Genomic DNA, 18,692 nt, shown 5'->3' with positions numbered 1-18,692 from the left:
AGGAGCAACATTAAAACTGAAAGCAAAAAGAAATTATTACATGCATGAGGGGGGTTTCCCCTCTTCAATAGCTCACTCTTTACACTAGAGTTTTTTTTTTAGAACTTTTAAAAAAAGCTTATTATCATAGGCAGTTCAATATTTCTTTTCGTATCGAAGGAGTTCGTATATTCACTTCGTATCGAAGGAGTTGTCAAAGAAACTTCGAAAAGGGCTCAGCCAATTGAAAATTAAAAGGGATAGTGCCCTTTTTAATAGTCGAAAGTGATTGGAGGGCAACTAACCACCCTCTCAAGTCCACTATTTCCCCAAACATATCCAATAGATTTTTGAGATAGCCATTTTATTCAACGTAGCTGAAAGGATCGGAAATCATGTCTTTGAGGAGGACATCCCCCCTCTCCACAGCCCTCAGGTCAAGGGTTGTAAGTTATGCCCTGGGGACACACAAAATCCTTATAGAATGTGTTGTCGTAGAAACTTCAAAAACGACTCATTCAACAGGAAATTGAGAGGTTTAGAGGTGGCATATTTGGTTGAAATTGGACGTTCTATTTCCCTTTTAAGAGTCAATAGTGATGGAGGTTAAGTATTCCCCCACCCAACTACCCGTCTTTTCCAATCTGATTGAAATTGTGTGGTGGAGATTTTGTTTTACAGAAATTTTGTTGTACAAAAGTTGTACAGTCTGAATACAACCCTCAGAGTCCTGGGGCAAGGGCTTAAAGTTATGCCTTAGGGGCATATACCATTTATATGGGATGGGTGATCGTATTAGGTTCAGATAGTTCTCATTTGATTTTAAGTTGGAAGTTATAGTGCCCTTTTTAAGAGTCAAAGTGATTTTAGACCCCCTCCCCCCTGCCCATCATTTCCCATGACAAACACCCAAACACAGTTTTGAGACGTCAACTTTTTTCAGTATTGTTGAAAGGTTCAGTAATTATGCGAAGCAATAGTTGCAGTTGCAGTAGTAGCATTAGTAGCTGTATGCAAATAGTACCTTTTTTCAACATCCTCTTCAGCACAGGATGAAATTTTAACTCAATACCATCAACCGGTCCTGAGGCAATACTAATACGTTGTCTTGACAACCTGTAGGGACATAGTGTGCTTACATTTATTTCAATACAGTTTCTATATTGCCCGAAATTTTCGTCTTAATACCCTTAGGTTTATTAGTAGTAGTAGTAGCAACAATAGTTATAGTACTAGCAGTAGGAGTATATGGACAATTCAAGGGTGCATATAGCTATATTTGATTTCAAGCAAACTTAAGTGTATTTAATGTTATTCAAATTTTTAAAGAAACTTTTACCTCATAAATACTTTTGAGAGACTTGCACTAACTGGATGCGATTGCCGAAGTCTATACAAAGCCAGAAAAGTACTACTTTATTTTTTATCTTAAGAGGGGTAAGGGGGTTTGAGAAAAGCAGAAGCCTCTTCCAAATGTAGAAAATTTTTAAAATATTCATTAAAAAAAAACTGTCAATCATTGCGAAATTAACATGAGTTGATATGACATGAAAAAAAATATTTATCATCATTAATGGGTGTACCATCTGTGTGCTCTTGACCATCACATAAACACAACACATTCAAGATGATTAATTCCCACATTTGCGGCACCCTTTGCCACATTGACTTGGACAAAAAGATTCATCTAGGGGATGGTATTCAAAGAAAAGGTCACACGAAAAACAGGTTAGCTATGTGAAAACAGGCTTGTTATACGAAAACAGACTTGTTCTGAATAATTCAAAGTCTTATTATGCATTAGATACTCGGATTGGTTATATTATTGTTTTCACAACAAATCTTTGTTTTTGGGTATGTAACAGATTTGTCAAAAAGTTTGAGTTAAATATCTTGGAATTACTTAAAATGATAAGTGATCAGCTTTATGATATTTTAATTGTGTCCTATAATTTATTTAACAATAAATCACCTGATTTGCTGCAAAATTAACTGTCCTTTTTATCACAGTTATACTATCTGTAAATATGATTAACTAAAAATGGAAAGTAATAATAACCAAAATTTTCACCGAATTAACCTTCCCGAATGAAGCTATAGAGTAGGCGAGCTTCGTCTCTTGGGAACCCACTTTCCACAGACATCTCTGGGAAAATCCACCTCGATCAGGTGAGAGCCTTCTCTGGGAGGAAACTGAGGACCATTCTTCACTGCAAACCCTGCAAACCTCTGCCCAACCATATCAGTTTACAACTATTACACCAGACCTATCACCGTATATGGATTCTTGCTGTTTTCTGTTGCTCCAAAAGCGCTCTTGGTACTCCTTCAGAAAACCAAGAACAGGGCTAATAGGGCAGGTTCGGTCGCCATCCAAGACTTTCCAGTCTGTTAATAAAAGGTGTGATGGATATAGGGTCAATAGTTGTTTTCTACAAGAATGCGAATTCATCTCCTTCTGTTCGGCTTTTTCGTATTGTGCCCCATATTGTCCAACCAACAAGTCAGATCAAAAGGAACACAGATTGGTCCAATTTCCTTAAGGTTGACAATCGGAGAACAGAGCTCTTGAGGAATCACTTCGTTTGAAGTTTCACTCCAAATTGGAACGATCTTCATGAAAAGTTCTCCCTAACAATGGACACTTCGCTTGTGATGGAGCGACGTAAAAAGACTGGAAAAATATCCTGCATTTAAAAATGTCAGGTGCCACGAATTTAGAAATAAAGCAGAGCTGAAACTTAAAAAAAGTTATTGTTGACAAAGAAGTAAAAATTAGTTTTTCCCTACACTAGGGCATCACGTATAAGCTTTACACGACACCCCACTAAACTTTTCCAGAAAAATTCTGTTATTTTTTTCATATAAAGGGTCCAAGCGGTACAATGTGTCCGGTATAATTGGGGAGTTGCAAACAAAGAATTCAATTATTTATGTAACACTGTCCTATATTAAGCATAAAGAAACTTTTAAAAAACTAAAGGATGTTGAGAGAATGTTAAATGTATAGTTAACACGATTCGCAGAAATTCGTCTTATTATCATTGCAATTTATCTGCCATACTGCTTCAAAGAATGCCGAGCTTCTCATAAGAAAGGACTACTTCCCTGAATTTTATTTCTTAGGATATTTTGGGAGAACACAAATTCTAATTGTATTATGTGTGACTAATTCATGTACGCCTTGACGGGGTGGGGGAGTAAAATCTTAATTCAAATACTTCGCTTGGTTACCCGTTTTGGCGTTCCTTTGATGCCCCACTGCACCACTAGCACAGGAAAAAAAAAAAAAAACAGACACGTCAGGGTTTCAAGCTCTTTTTCGAAAACCCCAATAATGTATTTTTATAATTGACGTTTACTGTTGAGATAATCGTAAAAAGAACGTATTACCATTCCTGAATAAATATTCAATTTGAGTAAAAACATCTTTTTTTTTTACCAGAGAGTTTTCATTAAAACGCATTTACAATTTTTAATTACTAAGGGGACCGAGAGGGCGCAGATTCAAGAGGAGGATTTTAAGCACCCAATTAAGGATTACGACCAAGAAGACTTCGATTGTTCACTGCTGATGGGGTCATCGAGTTGTGAACTGAAAGTTCTAGTACCCTTTTGGGGGCCGACAGTGATTAAAAAGCAGGCAGCCCATGCCCTATTTCCAAACCCAGCTACATCCGCAAACCTGTATGGTATCGGATCCAAATTTTGAAACAGACATGCATTTCAAAATAGTCAAAAAGTCTAATAACTATCATTCCTGGTTGGCAGGATCCCCAAAGCCTTAGGGTTAATGCCCTAAAATAATGCGAATTAACTAAGGTTCAAAGATGGTTTGGTCTTGGTTGTCTGATCAGCTTGGAACTCTTAGGAACTGTTCGATAGGCTAGGACCTAGGGGTTTACTCCTCGAAGGACACATGTATCTCAGTAGATCACAAGACGTTATGCACATCCGAGTTTTCAAAAGACATTAACTGCAATGTTTCGAGAACGACGTAAGGGATCAAATTTAGATATTCAGGGAGAATTAGAGAAGTCGATTGAATATACATTTTTGGAATTTCTTTTTAAAGCTTTGTAATTGTGTGTTTTTTTTTTGTTTTTAAACAGAGATCCGACGCTTATTCCTGCACTAATTTTGTCGATTATACTAATTACATTAATTCTGACTTACTATTAGACTGACAAAATGCCAAGTTACTCCGAAACACTAGATAGTGCTGGTGATTTCTTGTGTCTATACTAACCCCTCTTTCTATTTTTGTAAGTTACTCATACTCTTTGATACTAGATGAAATATTCTACTTTGTTAGGCATTAAGGCCTTTTTGCAATGAATTTTGTCGGTAAAAAGGCTACCTCAAGAATTATGAACCTTTCATCCTAGTCAGGGAAGATTCTGCATTGCAAAAATCAAACAGCATTAATTCAGAAAAGATTTGTGTTTATTTTTGAGTTTATATTTGTGTTTATCTTTCGAAACATCTACCAGATTAGTTGTTCAAAAATAAGAAATACAGAAGGCGGAACCAGCAGCAACTGTGCATGGTTGAATAGTTTCTATTTTATGAGTATAAATACTTGGGTTTATTGAAGCAATGTCAGTTTATTACGTGGAGTTATAGAGAAATATCAGACAGAGCTTGTAACAAGTTGGTCTAATCATGCTCAGCAAAGTGAGTCTATTTTCCATAAGGGTCAAACCATGAATTTATTTCAGGGGGATTCAAGATTCAAAGTAAAAAATAGATTAATTATGTTGAAAATATACAGAAAACTTTTGTTGGGAGGTTTTGCATTCTTAGAAAAGTAAATCAAAATTTTTTCATTTGTTTGTTCATATATAAGACATAAATAGGTGAAAGTCACAAGCGCAGATATCTTATATTTTATCAGAAGCATTTTTGTTTCTTTGAATAGAAGGGACCAAATGCGTCATTTATTATGAGAAAAAAATAACTCGCATAAGATTTCAAACTTGAAAAGAGTAGTAGTTACAATAATGAAACCAGGGGCACCAGTCGGAGGAGTAGGGGTTGCTCGCGAGATTTTTTCGCCTCTTAGATTTAAAAAAATAGCTTTTTGGGTATTCTCATAGAAAAAAAAACGAAAAAAACAACCAAATTGCCCTAGATTCTGAATTTTTTTTTGTATCTTCCGTAAAAATTGCATAAAAATTCCCCCACCCTCTACATTTTCGAGAATAATCTCCCCAAAATGGAAACGTAAAATAAACAGGAATGAAAATGAACAGTGAAGGAGCAGTAAAACAAAAAGAAATTACAACAAAATAGGGATTGTGCTTCCACTTCTCAAATCACCCAAAACTTTAAAGCATTATTTGCATTTTAATAAAGGCGAAATAGATTACTTTTGTAAACTGAAAGTTTTATTTAAATTGCAAAATATCATTTCGTAAATACATTTGTAACATGTCGCGCTTTATTACGTCTACGCTAACGCGCAAACTATAATATTAAGTGGAAAATGGATAATTACAAGTTGTTGAACTATCGATAATTAAATTATAAGCAATAATAACGGCAAAAATTTACAGAATATTAGCTTCAATAAATACGACACTGAATTTGCTGATTTTTTTCAGGGTAAATTTTTTTTAGGCATTTTGTAAATAAAGCATTTATCAGCAACTCAGCACCCCTATTATTAAATTAGTCCCGACTTTTTACAGAACAGTTTTATATACGAGCCTTATATCCCCTTTTTGAGGATTTAGGCCACTGATTTAGGCCACTTAGGCCTCCTTCAAAAGGTCCACTGAGCTTACCCGTAATAACTGGCACACAACTCAATGCTATACTGCATGGTAATATTATTACATGAATGGAGTAACAGAATATCTGTTTATTTTGTATTGACAGCGTCCAGGTTCAACGACAAATGCGGCACTGCACGGCAATATGTTCTCGAACACTGAGAGGCTATGCGAAGAGTTTTTTGAAAATTTCCAATCAATTGGCTATCTTACAATTTTTACTTGAGATATTTTAATCCTATCCAGGTCAAATTTATGGCTCTGAAGCGCACAATGGCAAGAATCAACAATTTACGTGGACACGATTCCTTTTTTTGCTTAAAAGAGCACTAGAACTATTAAATCTATGGTCAAAAATGATTTCTCCTGATATTATATAACCATTGGTGAAAATCAATTTGAATTTCCCTGAGGATCTTAATCATTTTGGGGGATATTACATACTTCTGCTAAAACCAAGCAAATTTTAGTTCTAATAGCTATTGATGGGCATGTTTCAAATTAATAAATTCACATGTGAAGTTAATAAGCATAAAATGCACATGTCTTAATGAATACTTTGCAACCAAAACTCAGTTTTAAGATGGTTCTTTACCTACCATGCATTACCATGAACGGTTTGAAAAGATCTATCAATTGATTACTCGTGAGCACTGTAGATAAATATAAAAATCTATCTATAGTCTATCTACACAGTCTACAACTCTATAAACGGTCTATCTACAGTCCTCGTGAGATAACCTCCCTCTAAAAAATTACAAAAGAGAAGGCTTCATTAAAAAAGTGGTGTAGAAAAGAAGAAGGGCTCACTTTAAAATTGCTTTTTAAAGTTTGAAAGCCAAGTCCTAACTTATGGTTTTTTTCAACATAAGGGCTGTTCTCATATGAGCTGATATATGAGCTCATATGAGCATATGAGCAAGACAAGGTCCACCAGAACCAGAAGAATTTTTTTCGTCCCATTCAGTGCATTTGATTGTACTCTGTTCATAAATTTCAGATTTTCACGACTCAATGGCAACAAGTTCAATGATATTTTTTTCCGCCAAAAACTCGACCTTTTGTGTAGTCTTATTTACGTCAAGATGTACTAATTGACCAACTCTCAACGACTAACATGAGGCATAGGGGCCTTAATAAGGAATGCGTAATAGGTAAAGAATTGAGAGCTGCTATTCCAGCAGAAAAGTAAAATTTAAACCTAAATGACACAGAGTTTGTATTTACATCAAATTTTTGAACTTTTAGGTACATTTTTTCCAAAATTACCATAAAGTTAACTTCATAGCAGAAACTAACAGGTATACTAATGCGAAAATCAGGGTCGTATCCAGGATTTTGTCTCGGATGCGGGAGGATCACAAAGACTTTTTTCAAGGGTTGGAGTTAAAAAAAAACGTATAAAAAATGTGTTTATATTAATTTTGTTACATTTTTACTATTCAGACAAATATATCGGGGGGGGGGGTGGAGGGTAATCACTTCCCCTTGGATATGGCCTTGGTGAAAATAAAATGCCTATTATTATTACAGTCTGATAATTAATTTTTTAAACCTGCCTTGGCAGTTTCTAATAAATTATTTTCTGATTCTAGGTATTTTTACTTACACTGGTGGCTTTTGTGGCGTCTAACGAGTATCAAAAACCTGCAGCTGCATACCCTGCCCAAGTGGCTGCAGCTCCTTACCCAGTACAAGCATATAAACAAAATGCACAACCTGTCCAAACAGCTGCGGCTCCTTACCCAGCACCTTCATATAAACCAGCCACCTATGTAAGTTATACATTTTGTCTAGAAAAAGATGTGGTTTTAAAACCCAGGTTTTGACTAGGTTTTATACCTGTATAAAACAGCCGAGTGAAGGGTGCACCGAGATGAATCCATGACTTTATGAAGATTGTACATAAATGTGAAAATTAAATCACCCGAACACTGTAACTCAAAGATATTTTAATTTTTTATATTCCCTTCAACTTTCAGTTGACGGGTTTAAACCAGCGCTATTGGAGCGTAAATTATTTATCATTCTTTTAATTATATACAAAACAAGTTTTTGAAACACAAAGTAAAGAGCAGTATTAAAAATTAAAGCAAACAGAAACTATTATGTGTATAAGGATGGCTGCCCCATCCTTAGTCCTTGCTTTTCATGCAAGTTTGTCTTAAAGTTCTTTAAAAAACTTCTTATTCAAAATCGAGAGCTCTTGTCTTTTACTAGTCTTCCTCAGAGAATTGTGACAAAAAGTTAAACTTTACCGTAAAGAAGGGGTATAGAAGGGACAACCTCCATAATATGCATAATATTGTCTGTTCGTTTTAATTTTTATTGATGTCCTAACTTTGAGTTGAAAAAGTCTATTTTTTTATTATATTTCTGACCGCATCATGCTGAAATATCCCTGAAATCATTCCAGGAAATCTCCTTCCGTCTCCCTCAATATAAAGTTCCCATAGAAAATTCCCCCAAAAAACTTTCTCCCTGTGGAAAATCCTTATCAACAGAAAATTCCCCCCAAAGAATTTCAGCATATTTTTAAATAACAGATAAAATATGTGAACAATATGGGCAAATGGCGTAGCTTACAGCTTTCCCAGGGACAACAGAGGAAAATGTCACCACCAAAAGCTTAGTTATTGGATCTTTCAACTGTGCTGAATCAAATGACTACCTTAAAATTTTGATCGGATGTCTTTGGGACAAAATAGGATTGGGAGCGACGCTAGTTAACCTCCAACGGTTTTGGTCACTTAAAAATGGCAATAAAAATTTTCATTATCGTTCAAATGAGCTTTCTCTCTCAATCTTTAAATACTATTGGATTCATAACATCGCCCATGAAAAAGCAACAAATAAACTCACATACGACATTTTTATTCTGGGCTAAATAAAAAAAGTATTTTAGCTTAAAGTGTAGAGCAACATTAAACTTAAAACAAACAGAAATTATTCCGAATGTGAGGGGAGTTGCCCCCTCTTTAATACCTCACGCATCACGTTAGAGTTAAAAAAATCTATTTATTCTAATTACACGCCCCTTGTGTTTCAGGATTCATTCCTAAAGAATTGGGACAAAAACCTAAACTTCCACAAAAAGAGCGATGTAGTGAGGAGGTGTATACCCTCCTCACATACCAAATAATTTACTCTCCTTACTTACTGTCGAGAAAACGTTATTTTTATTTCTGATTGTTTCCTCCTTACTTTCAGTGGAAATAACTTTTTTTTTTAATTCACCCACCAAAAATTCTTTCATGGAAAGTTCTTCCCACGTGAAATATCTCCCTGGAAAACCCCCAACGGACAATCCCATTCTTGTTGGAAATTCCCCCTCGAAGAGTTTCTTCCTGACAATTTTGCCTGAAAGAAAATCTCTTTACCTTACTTTCATTTGAAAAAGACTTTAATTTCTAACTGTTCTTCGAATAATAAAGGATATTCCCTTCTCTGTGGAAAATGCATCCCAAAATCTCCCCCCTCTCCCAGTGGAAAGGTACTCTAGCGGAAAATTCCCTCAAGGATAATTTATCTCGAAAACTCCCCCTCCCCCGACCAGAAAAATCTCTCATGCAATTCCATATACATATATATATATATATATATATATATATATATATATATATATATATATATATATATATATATATATATATATATATATATATATATATATATATATATAATTTCCCAAGAAAATTCCTCTTAGCCTCTTCATATGTAAAATTGAGTCGGTAGAGAGAAAGTAAGACAAACAAAAAGAATTATGTAAAGGAATTCTGGCAAATTCTTCCAGTCCAAAAATTTCCCGAAAAATACACCCTCAGAACCCTCCTTACGGAAAATTCTCCCTCTGAAAAAATCCAACCAAGCAGAAACTTCCCCATCCTCCAGCAAACATATATATATATATATATATATATATATATATATATATATATATATATATATATATATATATATATATATATCATGAAAAGAGAAATCACCAATGCAACAGCACAAACACAAACACAAAAAAAAAAAAAAAAAAAAAAAAAAAAAAAAAAAAAAAAAAAAAAAAAAACAGAAGGAGAAAAGGAAGACTGTTTTCCTAAATTAGTGATTAATATAAACCAGCACTTGAATGAGGCCTTAACCCTACTCATCCATACAATCACATAGGTCAAACAGCATTGCCACACACAATCAACCATAAAGAATAATCCATGGACAGGCAGTCATGTCGTCAATAAGTATAAGTCGTCATTTACCAAACAATAGAAAAAATAATATAGACAAATAATTCGGAGGCAACACCCAACATAAGGGCTCATCAGGAGAATACACTGGCCTATATAGGGTTTCGCCACTCTAAATTCTCTACCCAGCACAGTGTTGTGGCTACCACAGAATATCCATGGCATCCCCGCGTCAGGTATCACCCCCAAAATACATGCCTATGAAAAAAAAACAGCAAATGTAAAACAACCAAGTAAAACCAAAACAAGCTAATCCTGTTAATATATCCCTCCCTTTAGCAACAATAGGTAAACTAAATATTATAAATTTTACCAAATCAAAAATATTAACACATTGCAAAAAACCTGAATGAACTAAACAATTATAGAATTCATCTTTACCATGTGGCTAATTTTTAAGAAAATCCACTCAATTAGAAACACAATTCAAAATAAATGGCGCTGCGATAACATTTCTCGAACCTCCGAAATTAGTGGAAAATTTCTTTAAGTATTTCTAGATAATTCTTTTGATATTTATTTAAAAGTTCGTTATAATGAAAACTAAATTTTTAAATTGCCAAGTTAATTTATTTGCAGAAAAACCTCTTGATATCAATTTTTGGCTTAAGATTTTACATCTATTTTTAAAATCAATATAATTACTACAAATCCTTGCATAACGAAGTAACTGTGAGAAAAACGCTGAATATGTGATATTTGAATGTATATTACTTTCAGGGAATGGGAAACTAATCACTTCAAAATCAAAATCATCCGTTTTATTATACATTTTAAAACTTAATTTATTATTATCACAAATATTAATATTTAAATCTAAGAAACGATATTCATGACCAGCGCCGTGACTAGGCTCAAGAATAAGCTCTGATGGATATACATTTTTAGAAATATCAATGAAATCCTTACAATTTAAGACCAAAATATCATCTAAATATCTTTTATTATTTGACAAAGCATGTTTTAAATTAATTGGATTATTCTTATCCATCATATATATATATATATATATATATATATATATATATATATATATATATATATATATATATATATATATATATATATATATATATATATACATGTATATATATATATATATATATGTTTTATACTATATGTAACATATAGTTACATACTTTATGCAATCAAAGGATGAATTTCATAAGCTGCGGGTGCTATGGGGCTTATGTTGTAAACAAAGGCATAGTTATTGGACCTTTCAACTATGTTGAACAAAATGGCTATCTCCAAATTTTGATCGGATGGCATTGGGGAAAGAAGGGGCGTTGGAGAGGAGCTAGTTGCCCTGCAATATTTTTTGGTTATTTAAAAAGGACATACAAACGTTTAGTTTCCGTTCGAATGAGTCCTCTCGTGATACTCTAGGACAGTCGGTTTGATATTACAAACCCTAAAGAAAGAAAAAATGACAAGAAAAAAACAACACATCGAATCTGTGTTTTTTTTCTCGTAAAGACCGCAAAATTCCACATTTTTATAGATGGGAACCTGAAACCTCTACAGGTATGTTCTCTGATACATTGAATCTGATGATGTGATTTTTGTTCAGATTCCTTGAGCTTTTGGGTGTTTGTTCCTTTTTTGAAAATCAGGCAGATTTTCTCAGGTTTGTAGCTTTTGATGGGTAATATTTAACTCTATGAAAGGATTTTTAGAACTTTTTCCTCTTCAAGAAAATTTATAGGAATTCTTGAGAGATTTTAAAGCTAAAGACAGTTCCCAGAGAGAGAGAGAGAGAGAAAGAGGGGGAGAGAGAGAGAAGGAAAGAGAGAGAGAGAGAGAGTAACTAAGAAAAACAAGCAGTAGTCATCATTCTTTCTCGATCAAACCCAAAATTTCAAAATTGTAAACAGGAACTTGAAACCCCTCAACAGTTTTCAGACACATTGAATTTCACGCTGTATTTTTCGTCAAAATCATAAACATTTTTTGCTTTATTCTAAAATTACTTAAACGTTCTTATAAAACAAAATATAACTAGTTTTGCCTATCAAACTCTTATAGTTATCCCTGTCCATTTTCTTGTTACACCATAATATATTAGAAAAGCTAAAACATTTTATCTCGAAACCATAATCACAGAATTTTTGGGGTATTTTTGGAACAAAAGGTTTTTTTTTAGTTCACAACCTTAAATGTCAACAGGAAATAATGTTCTTAATAAAAAAAAAGGTGACGGAAACTGAAATAAGATCGCCATCTATTATTTTCATAATGATATTTACCCTCCATTTACAAAAGATTATAGTGGAGCAAGAAAAAGGAACAAATGAAACACACCAATAAAAGAAAAAAAAGTTATTTCTTATATTGTTTAAAGATATCTAAATTTATTTTTAAGAAAATATTCCTCTATCGTTGCACACAAGACTAAAGAGTGCATCTACAAATAAACACAAATCTGTCACTTAGTTGACACGAGCATTTTCGGGGTATAGCATGGATGGATCTGCAGAGGCGTATTTTCTTAACAAAAGGTAGATTTTTCCAAAAGATGGTTTAATGCCTCTAGCTAAAAGTTATCTAAGATACTTTAAGCACTGTTGAGGAAAATGATGTACTTTATTTATCTATGTTCCCTGAGCCAGTTTTTGGCAAGTTATTTTTCATCCGTCCTTCAAATCAGTTTTTTTTTCAACTTAAGGCTACAATGTGGCCTCCTTTGATAACCAAGATTCAATTTTAACTATCTACTAAAATAATTTTTTAATTTCATTTTCTTAGAAATAAAACTAAGTTGAAAATAGGAGACAAACAGGCAAAATTTGGAAATATTTTTTTTTCAACTGGTCTAGATCATTCTCTAGGAAAATGCCCCAGCAGAATCCTAATTCTGCCTCAGTGAATAGATAGATCTGACACTAATGAATTTAACTATAGAAGTATTTCGTCCTTTCGCGGCAGCTTAGAGGTCTAGGCTTTACGTCTAAAAATTGTTAAAGCAATATCCTGATTCTGGCTCGGTGAATAGACATATCTGCAACTAATGAATTTAATCATAGAAATATATTGTCCTTTCCGTGCAATTAAATAAAAAAACTAGTTTTTATAACTGAAAGTAAGGAGCGAGATTAAAACTTAAAACGAACAGAAATTACTCCGTATATGAAATGGGTTGTCCCCTCCGCAATCCCTCGCTCTTTACGCAAAAGTTTGACTTTTTGCCACAATTCTACTTTTTCAAACAATTAAAAGCTTTAGCGTAAAGAGCGAGGGATTGCGGAGCGGACAACCCATTTCATATACGGAGTAATTTCTGTCCGTTTTAAGTTTGAATGTCGCTCCTTACTTTCAGTTAAAAACTAGCTTTTTTTATTTAATTTCTGAGCGTTTTTGAATTAATACATGTTTGATTTTGGCTCTCAGTACATAAATTATTAAATGAAATTTCCATATTAATTCTTTTTTTTGGCTAAATGGCTTTCTCTTAGTTTTTATCAGACGATTTTGAGAGATAAGGGATGGGGACGGAGGCCTAGTTGCCCTCCAATTTTTCGGTTACTTAAAAAGGCAACAGGAACTTTTAATTTTTAATGAACATTTTTATTAGTAAAAAATATACGTTACTTAAGAATTAACTTACGTAACAAACTTTTATATTCTTATATTTTTAATTATAAATATTTTTAGAACCCCCCATATGCGTAATAATCCCTGTTCGTTTTGTTTTAATGCTACTATTAACTTTCCACTGAAAAAACTTTTTCGTGTTTATATTTTCATTGTTTTGTTTTTAATAGTAATGCTAGACAATCCTGTACCCTCTTCATTGAATTTCTCTTCCCCCATGAAATATTCCTCCAAGGAAAGATCCTCCCAGATAGCCCCCTCCCCTCAACCCCACACCCAAACCAAAAAATCCTCCTGAAAACGTCGGTACACTTCCCAATAACCATTACTGTATGTAAACATTGGTCAAAGTTTGTAACTTGCAGCCCCTCCCCACCGACTGTGGGGGAGTAAGTTTATCCCCAAAGACATAGCTATTATGGTTTTCAACTATGCGGAACAAAATGGCTATCTCAAAATTTTGATCAGTTGACTTTGGAAAAAATGAGCGTGAGAGGGGGCCTAGGTGTCCTCCATTTTTTCGGTCACTTAAAAAGGGCACTAGAACTTTTCATTTCCGTTAGAATGAGCCCTCTTGTAACACTCTAGGACCACTTGGTCGATACGATGACCCGTGGAAAAAAAACAAAAAAAAAACAAATAAACACGCACCCGTGATCTGTCTTCTGGCAAAAAATACGAAATTCCACATTTTTGTAGATTGGACCTTGAAATTTTTTCTATAGGGTTCTCTGATGCGCTGAATGCGATAGTGTGATTTTCGTTAAGATCCTACAACTTATAGGGGTTTTTTCCCCCTATTTTCCAAAATAAGACACATTTTCTCAGGCTCCTAACTTCTGATGACAAAGACTAAATTTGATGAAACTTATATATTTAAAATTAGCCTAGAAATCCGATTCTTTTGATGTATCTTTTAGCATCGAAATTCCGTTTTTTAGAGTTTCGTTTACTATTGAGGTTGCTCCTTACTACAGTTCGTTACCACGAACTGTTTGATTATAGGTCTAGGCTTATTGCAAAATTACATGTTTCATAGGGAACGTACGAAACACTTCATGTCTTTATTTTCTTTTACTTATTTTGATGAGTTAAAACTAGTTGCCTATTCTTGTAATTTCTCGCTTATTTGGTGCAAAACAGCATGTATCATACTGAACGCATAAACCTTAATTAGATCTTGAGAAATAATCTTGGTTAAGACCATCAGAACTTTGTTTTGCTCTTCAATAAAATTTTGAATATATTGGATACACCCATAAGTTTCAGATGTACAATATCTTCTTTTGGTAGATATCATCTTAGATATAACGTCGCCTGAAAGTGGTTTTGCCGAATCTGTTTTTCTAAAAACCGGAGAAAAACGAGTTTGAATATATGCGATAGTATTGAATAGTATGCGATTCGGCAAAGGAGAACTGCAAAATACAGGCAGTTAGAGATGTCTTACGGCAATGTCAATTAGACCATTCGAAAGAAATTTTTTTTTACACAAGATTGCGTTCGCAACTCAGTTTCGCCAAAAATTGTTACATTCGGCAAAACCGCTCTCAGGACGATAAGGTGACACCATCCAAATGTTCTAATTTTGGTTTCAATTTTTAGGAGCCAGGAATGCCGTACAATTTTGAATACGCAGTCAGAGATGATTATTCCTACAACAATTATGCTCAAAAAGAAAGCAGTGACGGCAATATTGTTTCTGGGTCATACATAGTAGCTCTACCCGATGGAAGAACTCAAATTGTTAATTACAAAGCTGACCACTACAACGGTAAGTAGTGAGTAAAGACACTCAAATATAATTTATTTTGAAGGAAAATTACTAATAGGAAGCACTTCAATATTTCCTTTTCTTTTCCCATGATTCAAATACTTTAAGAAACTGGGCAAACTGGGCAAACCAGAAGTTTGACTTAGTTCACATTCAAATACAACCAACCCCATTCCCTATCTCTCGGCTCAGTTATAAGGCTATCATTTGAGTAAAGGCACGTACGCATGAATTTATTTTAGCGAGATCAATTTGAAAAAGCCCTAAAAGCGGCATAAAAAATACCGTTAAAACCTTGAATTTTCTCTCGTATGTGCTTGATTAATCAATTTCTCTCCTTATTCAATTGATTTTATGTTTAAATACACGGATATTAAATACTATAAGAATAGGTTTAAATACTATAAGAATGGTATTAGCGTAAAATTCGTGATGTGTGTTTTTTTTTCTGATAGGTTAAATTTCAAGAAGTTGCCTGGTTCAACTATTCGATCGAAATACCACAATTTCCAGTGAAAAATTTAGCCAAACGAAAAAAAAAACTACACAAAACAGTTTCGATTGCTATAGAAACATATCTTAGTTATGTTATAATGAAGTTATTATTTATAAGGAAGAAAGATAAGGAATGAAGGAAAAACTCACTGAAATACTTTTTACTAAAAAAAAAAAAATATTGATCGAATTAATCTTGTCTGCCAAGACCAGTAGTACACTGTTTTTCATGTTAATAATTTGAACGTAGCGAGTCATACTAACATCTAGGCTTCCTCAAGTTTCCCCAGTTCTTCAGCTTAGTCGGGCAGTAACGTTTAAAGCATGGAGTATATTGACCAATAGTCTTTGGGAAGCTATGTGGGCAGAGCAAAAGATTACAGAGCAATATTTTGTAAAGGCTTAAATCACTTATCCTCAGAAATGAAAGTGATAAACGCTATAAACAAACGTTTATTATCTTGTTGAGGAACAGATTAAATTCCTGATACCTTAAGTATGTGTCTGAAAGTATTTTGAATAGACTAAAGTTAAAATGGTGAACTGATAACTTCTTGTCATTTATGAATAAAACTGCTGTCTAGATATTTTCACATAAAAAGTATTACAGTAATAGTGCTAAACTCACATAAACAGCGAGCACGCTAAACGTACACCCCCTGTCAAAATAGAAACTGAACTTCGATTAATGGTGAGACAACGTCTGTCATCTACTGCATGATATCATCTAAGTTTATAGGGCTTATTCTCTACTATTATGCACGGCATTTATGTTATTTGAACATCCGGTTTAAACTCTAGAATATAAAGTAGCAGTGTATTGTGACAAATAGTTGAAAATTTATTTAAAACGAAAAGCTACAACTGAATTTTGGATTATCCCTTGGTAAGACTTGCAGGAACTAAGGTCAACCAACAAGACTTACGTCACATACATGAGTTTACAAGCAACTTCAGTGCAATTAAAATCTGTCCCTGAGGTCAGTGAATATGAATCAATGCTGACCTAGAGTAGGGAAAACGCAGAAGCTGATGAAAAGATTTATTAAGGACGGATTCAGCACAAGGATTAAAAAAACAATAAAGAGAAAAAAAAAGTGATTCAATGTCCGAAAATTTCTCAGAAGTCCCGGTTCTATGTCCTATATATGAAAAAAAATATATCAGCTGTGGTGGTCATTTGGCCTATTGAACATTACACACGGATTTAGTTTGACACAAAATTAAAAAGAAAGAATTGATAGAATAAATGTTTATGTTCTCTGATTTCTTTTTCAGAATTATTCTTCACTAATATATTTTATTTTGCAGGATTTGTAGCTGATGTTAAGTATGAAGGGCAGGCTAAATATCCACAGCCACGGCCTTATGCAGCTCCTCCGTCGTACCCATCAAAGCAACCATACTAGTTTAGATATTTGATGTTTTGTACTCAAAATTAATATTATATATTTTATTAAACAAAACCAATATCATCATATTATCTACTAGTATAAATAACCATTTCGTTGTTGGTCTTTATGTCTGACTACGTTCAATAAAAAAAAACTATTAAATCTAGAAACATCAAATTAATTGCTAAATAATTTGTAAACGACGAGTCTGGGGCGGGGGGGGGGGAGTGAGGTAAACTATGAGAAATATCTTTTCAGATTTATTTGGCAGTAGAGACTCGAGCAGTCATATGTTTCTCGTTTTTCGTCATTTAAGGGGAGGAGGAATTTGAACCTCGAGCCCCACTTTGCCACTTGGTTATAGCCCTTATGAACCTGCTTATCCAATCTTACCTAAGCTTACCACCCTAACAAGAGAGCCGAAAGCTGGCGGATCACATTCCTATCCTCTGTCTGGCTAAGGATCTCTAGTCACCCCTCTCCTATTCCCTTATGCAAATTAAGCAGATTTAAATGTTCAACGTCAAAACTAATTTTAAATCGTTTTGCTTAATAGTCGATGTTTATTCATTATTTAGAAAAACCTTAACTGAAAACTAGTAAAGTAGAATCTTGCTTTATCCAATAAGTTCTAAATAAATAGGTCATTAGAGCATACATTTTGCGTCATTGTAATCGGAAACAAAGCTGGAACACTGATTTTCTAGTTTTTCAAGCTCCACATAATGGTAAAAAAAAAAAAAAAAAAAAAAAAAAAAAAAAAAACAGTCGGCATTAAAAAAAAAATTCATTTTCTGTAAATATTTTAATGCACCATTTATTTTTTTTGTTAATCAGAAACACACCACAAATGAAGGTAGAAACTGCTTGACGACCAGAGCTCCAGTGTGAGGGTGCGTGCCAAGTGAATCCACCTGTTCTTCTGTGAGTCTTCCCCTGAAACGGGCATGAGAGGAAAAAGACATAGCGTTGCAATTAGATAGCATTGTTTGGCAACAGTAGTAGATTAAAAACATATTATCACGATTTTCGATAAAAGAGTGGATACATATAACATTAATTTTGATGCGTGAGTCCTACGACCTGGCTTTCATCTCCAAAAAGATTATATCAACCCGCAAAAACCACCCTTGATGTTTTTTTCTTACAATATTGTTTCCATGAACAGGTTTCTCTTTGCCACCACTCTCTGTTCCATTCCACAAGATTAGACACACTTCAGTCAAGCCCTCTTGAAGTCATGACTTTTTCCTGGACAACAACGAATCATTCTACTTCATAGATTGACTAGCAATTAGAGCACAATCAAGTAGCCAAAAGTCTAACTCGTCTAGATAACCTACCATGAGCAATCAGAAATGAGTTGCAACACTTCCTTTGCACACTTTGTGCAATCCACATGCACTAACAATTTAATTAGTTCGATTGACATATTGCATAT

General features: G+C 33.9%; 1 protein-coding gene across 1 annotated transcript; it reads left to right on the top strand.

Moving 5' to 3' along the window:
- The first annotated feature begins 4,580 nt into the window (after positions 1-4,580).
- LOC136029135 (cuticle protein 7-like) lies at positions 4,581-17,323 on the top strand. Its single transcript, XM_065707221.1, has 4 exons — positions 4,581-4,656; positions 7,352-7,531; positions 15,194-15,362; positions 17,169-17,323. The coding sequence occupies exons 1-4, from the start codon at positions 4,645-4,647 to the stop codon at positions 17,264-17,266; spliced, it is 459 nt and encodes a 152-aa protein (XP_065563293.1). The 5' UTR covers positions 4,581-4,644; the 3' UTR covers positions 17,267-17,323.
- The last annotated feature ends 1,369 nt before the right edge of the window (positions 17,324-18,692 follow it).

This window comes from Artemia franciscana, chromosome 7, assembly GCF_032884065.1.
Source record: "Artemia franciscana chromosome 7, ASM3288406v1, whole genome shotgun sequence".
NCBI lineage: Eukaryota > Metazoa > Arthropoda > Branchiopoda > Anostraca > Artemiidae > Artemia > Artemia franciscana.
Note: the sequence above shows the minus strand (reverse complement) of the source record. Positions and strands in the feature narration are given on the sequence as shown.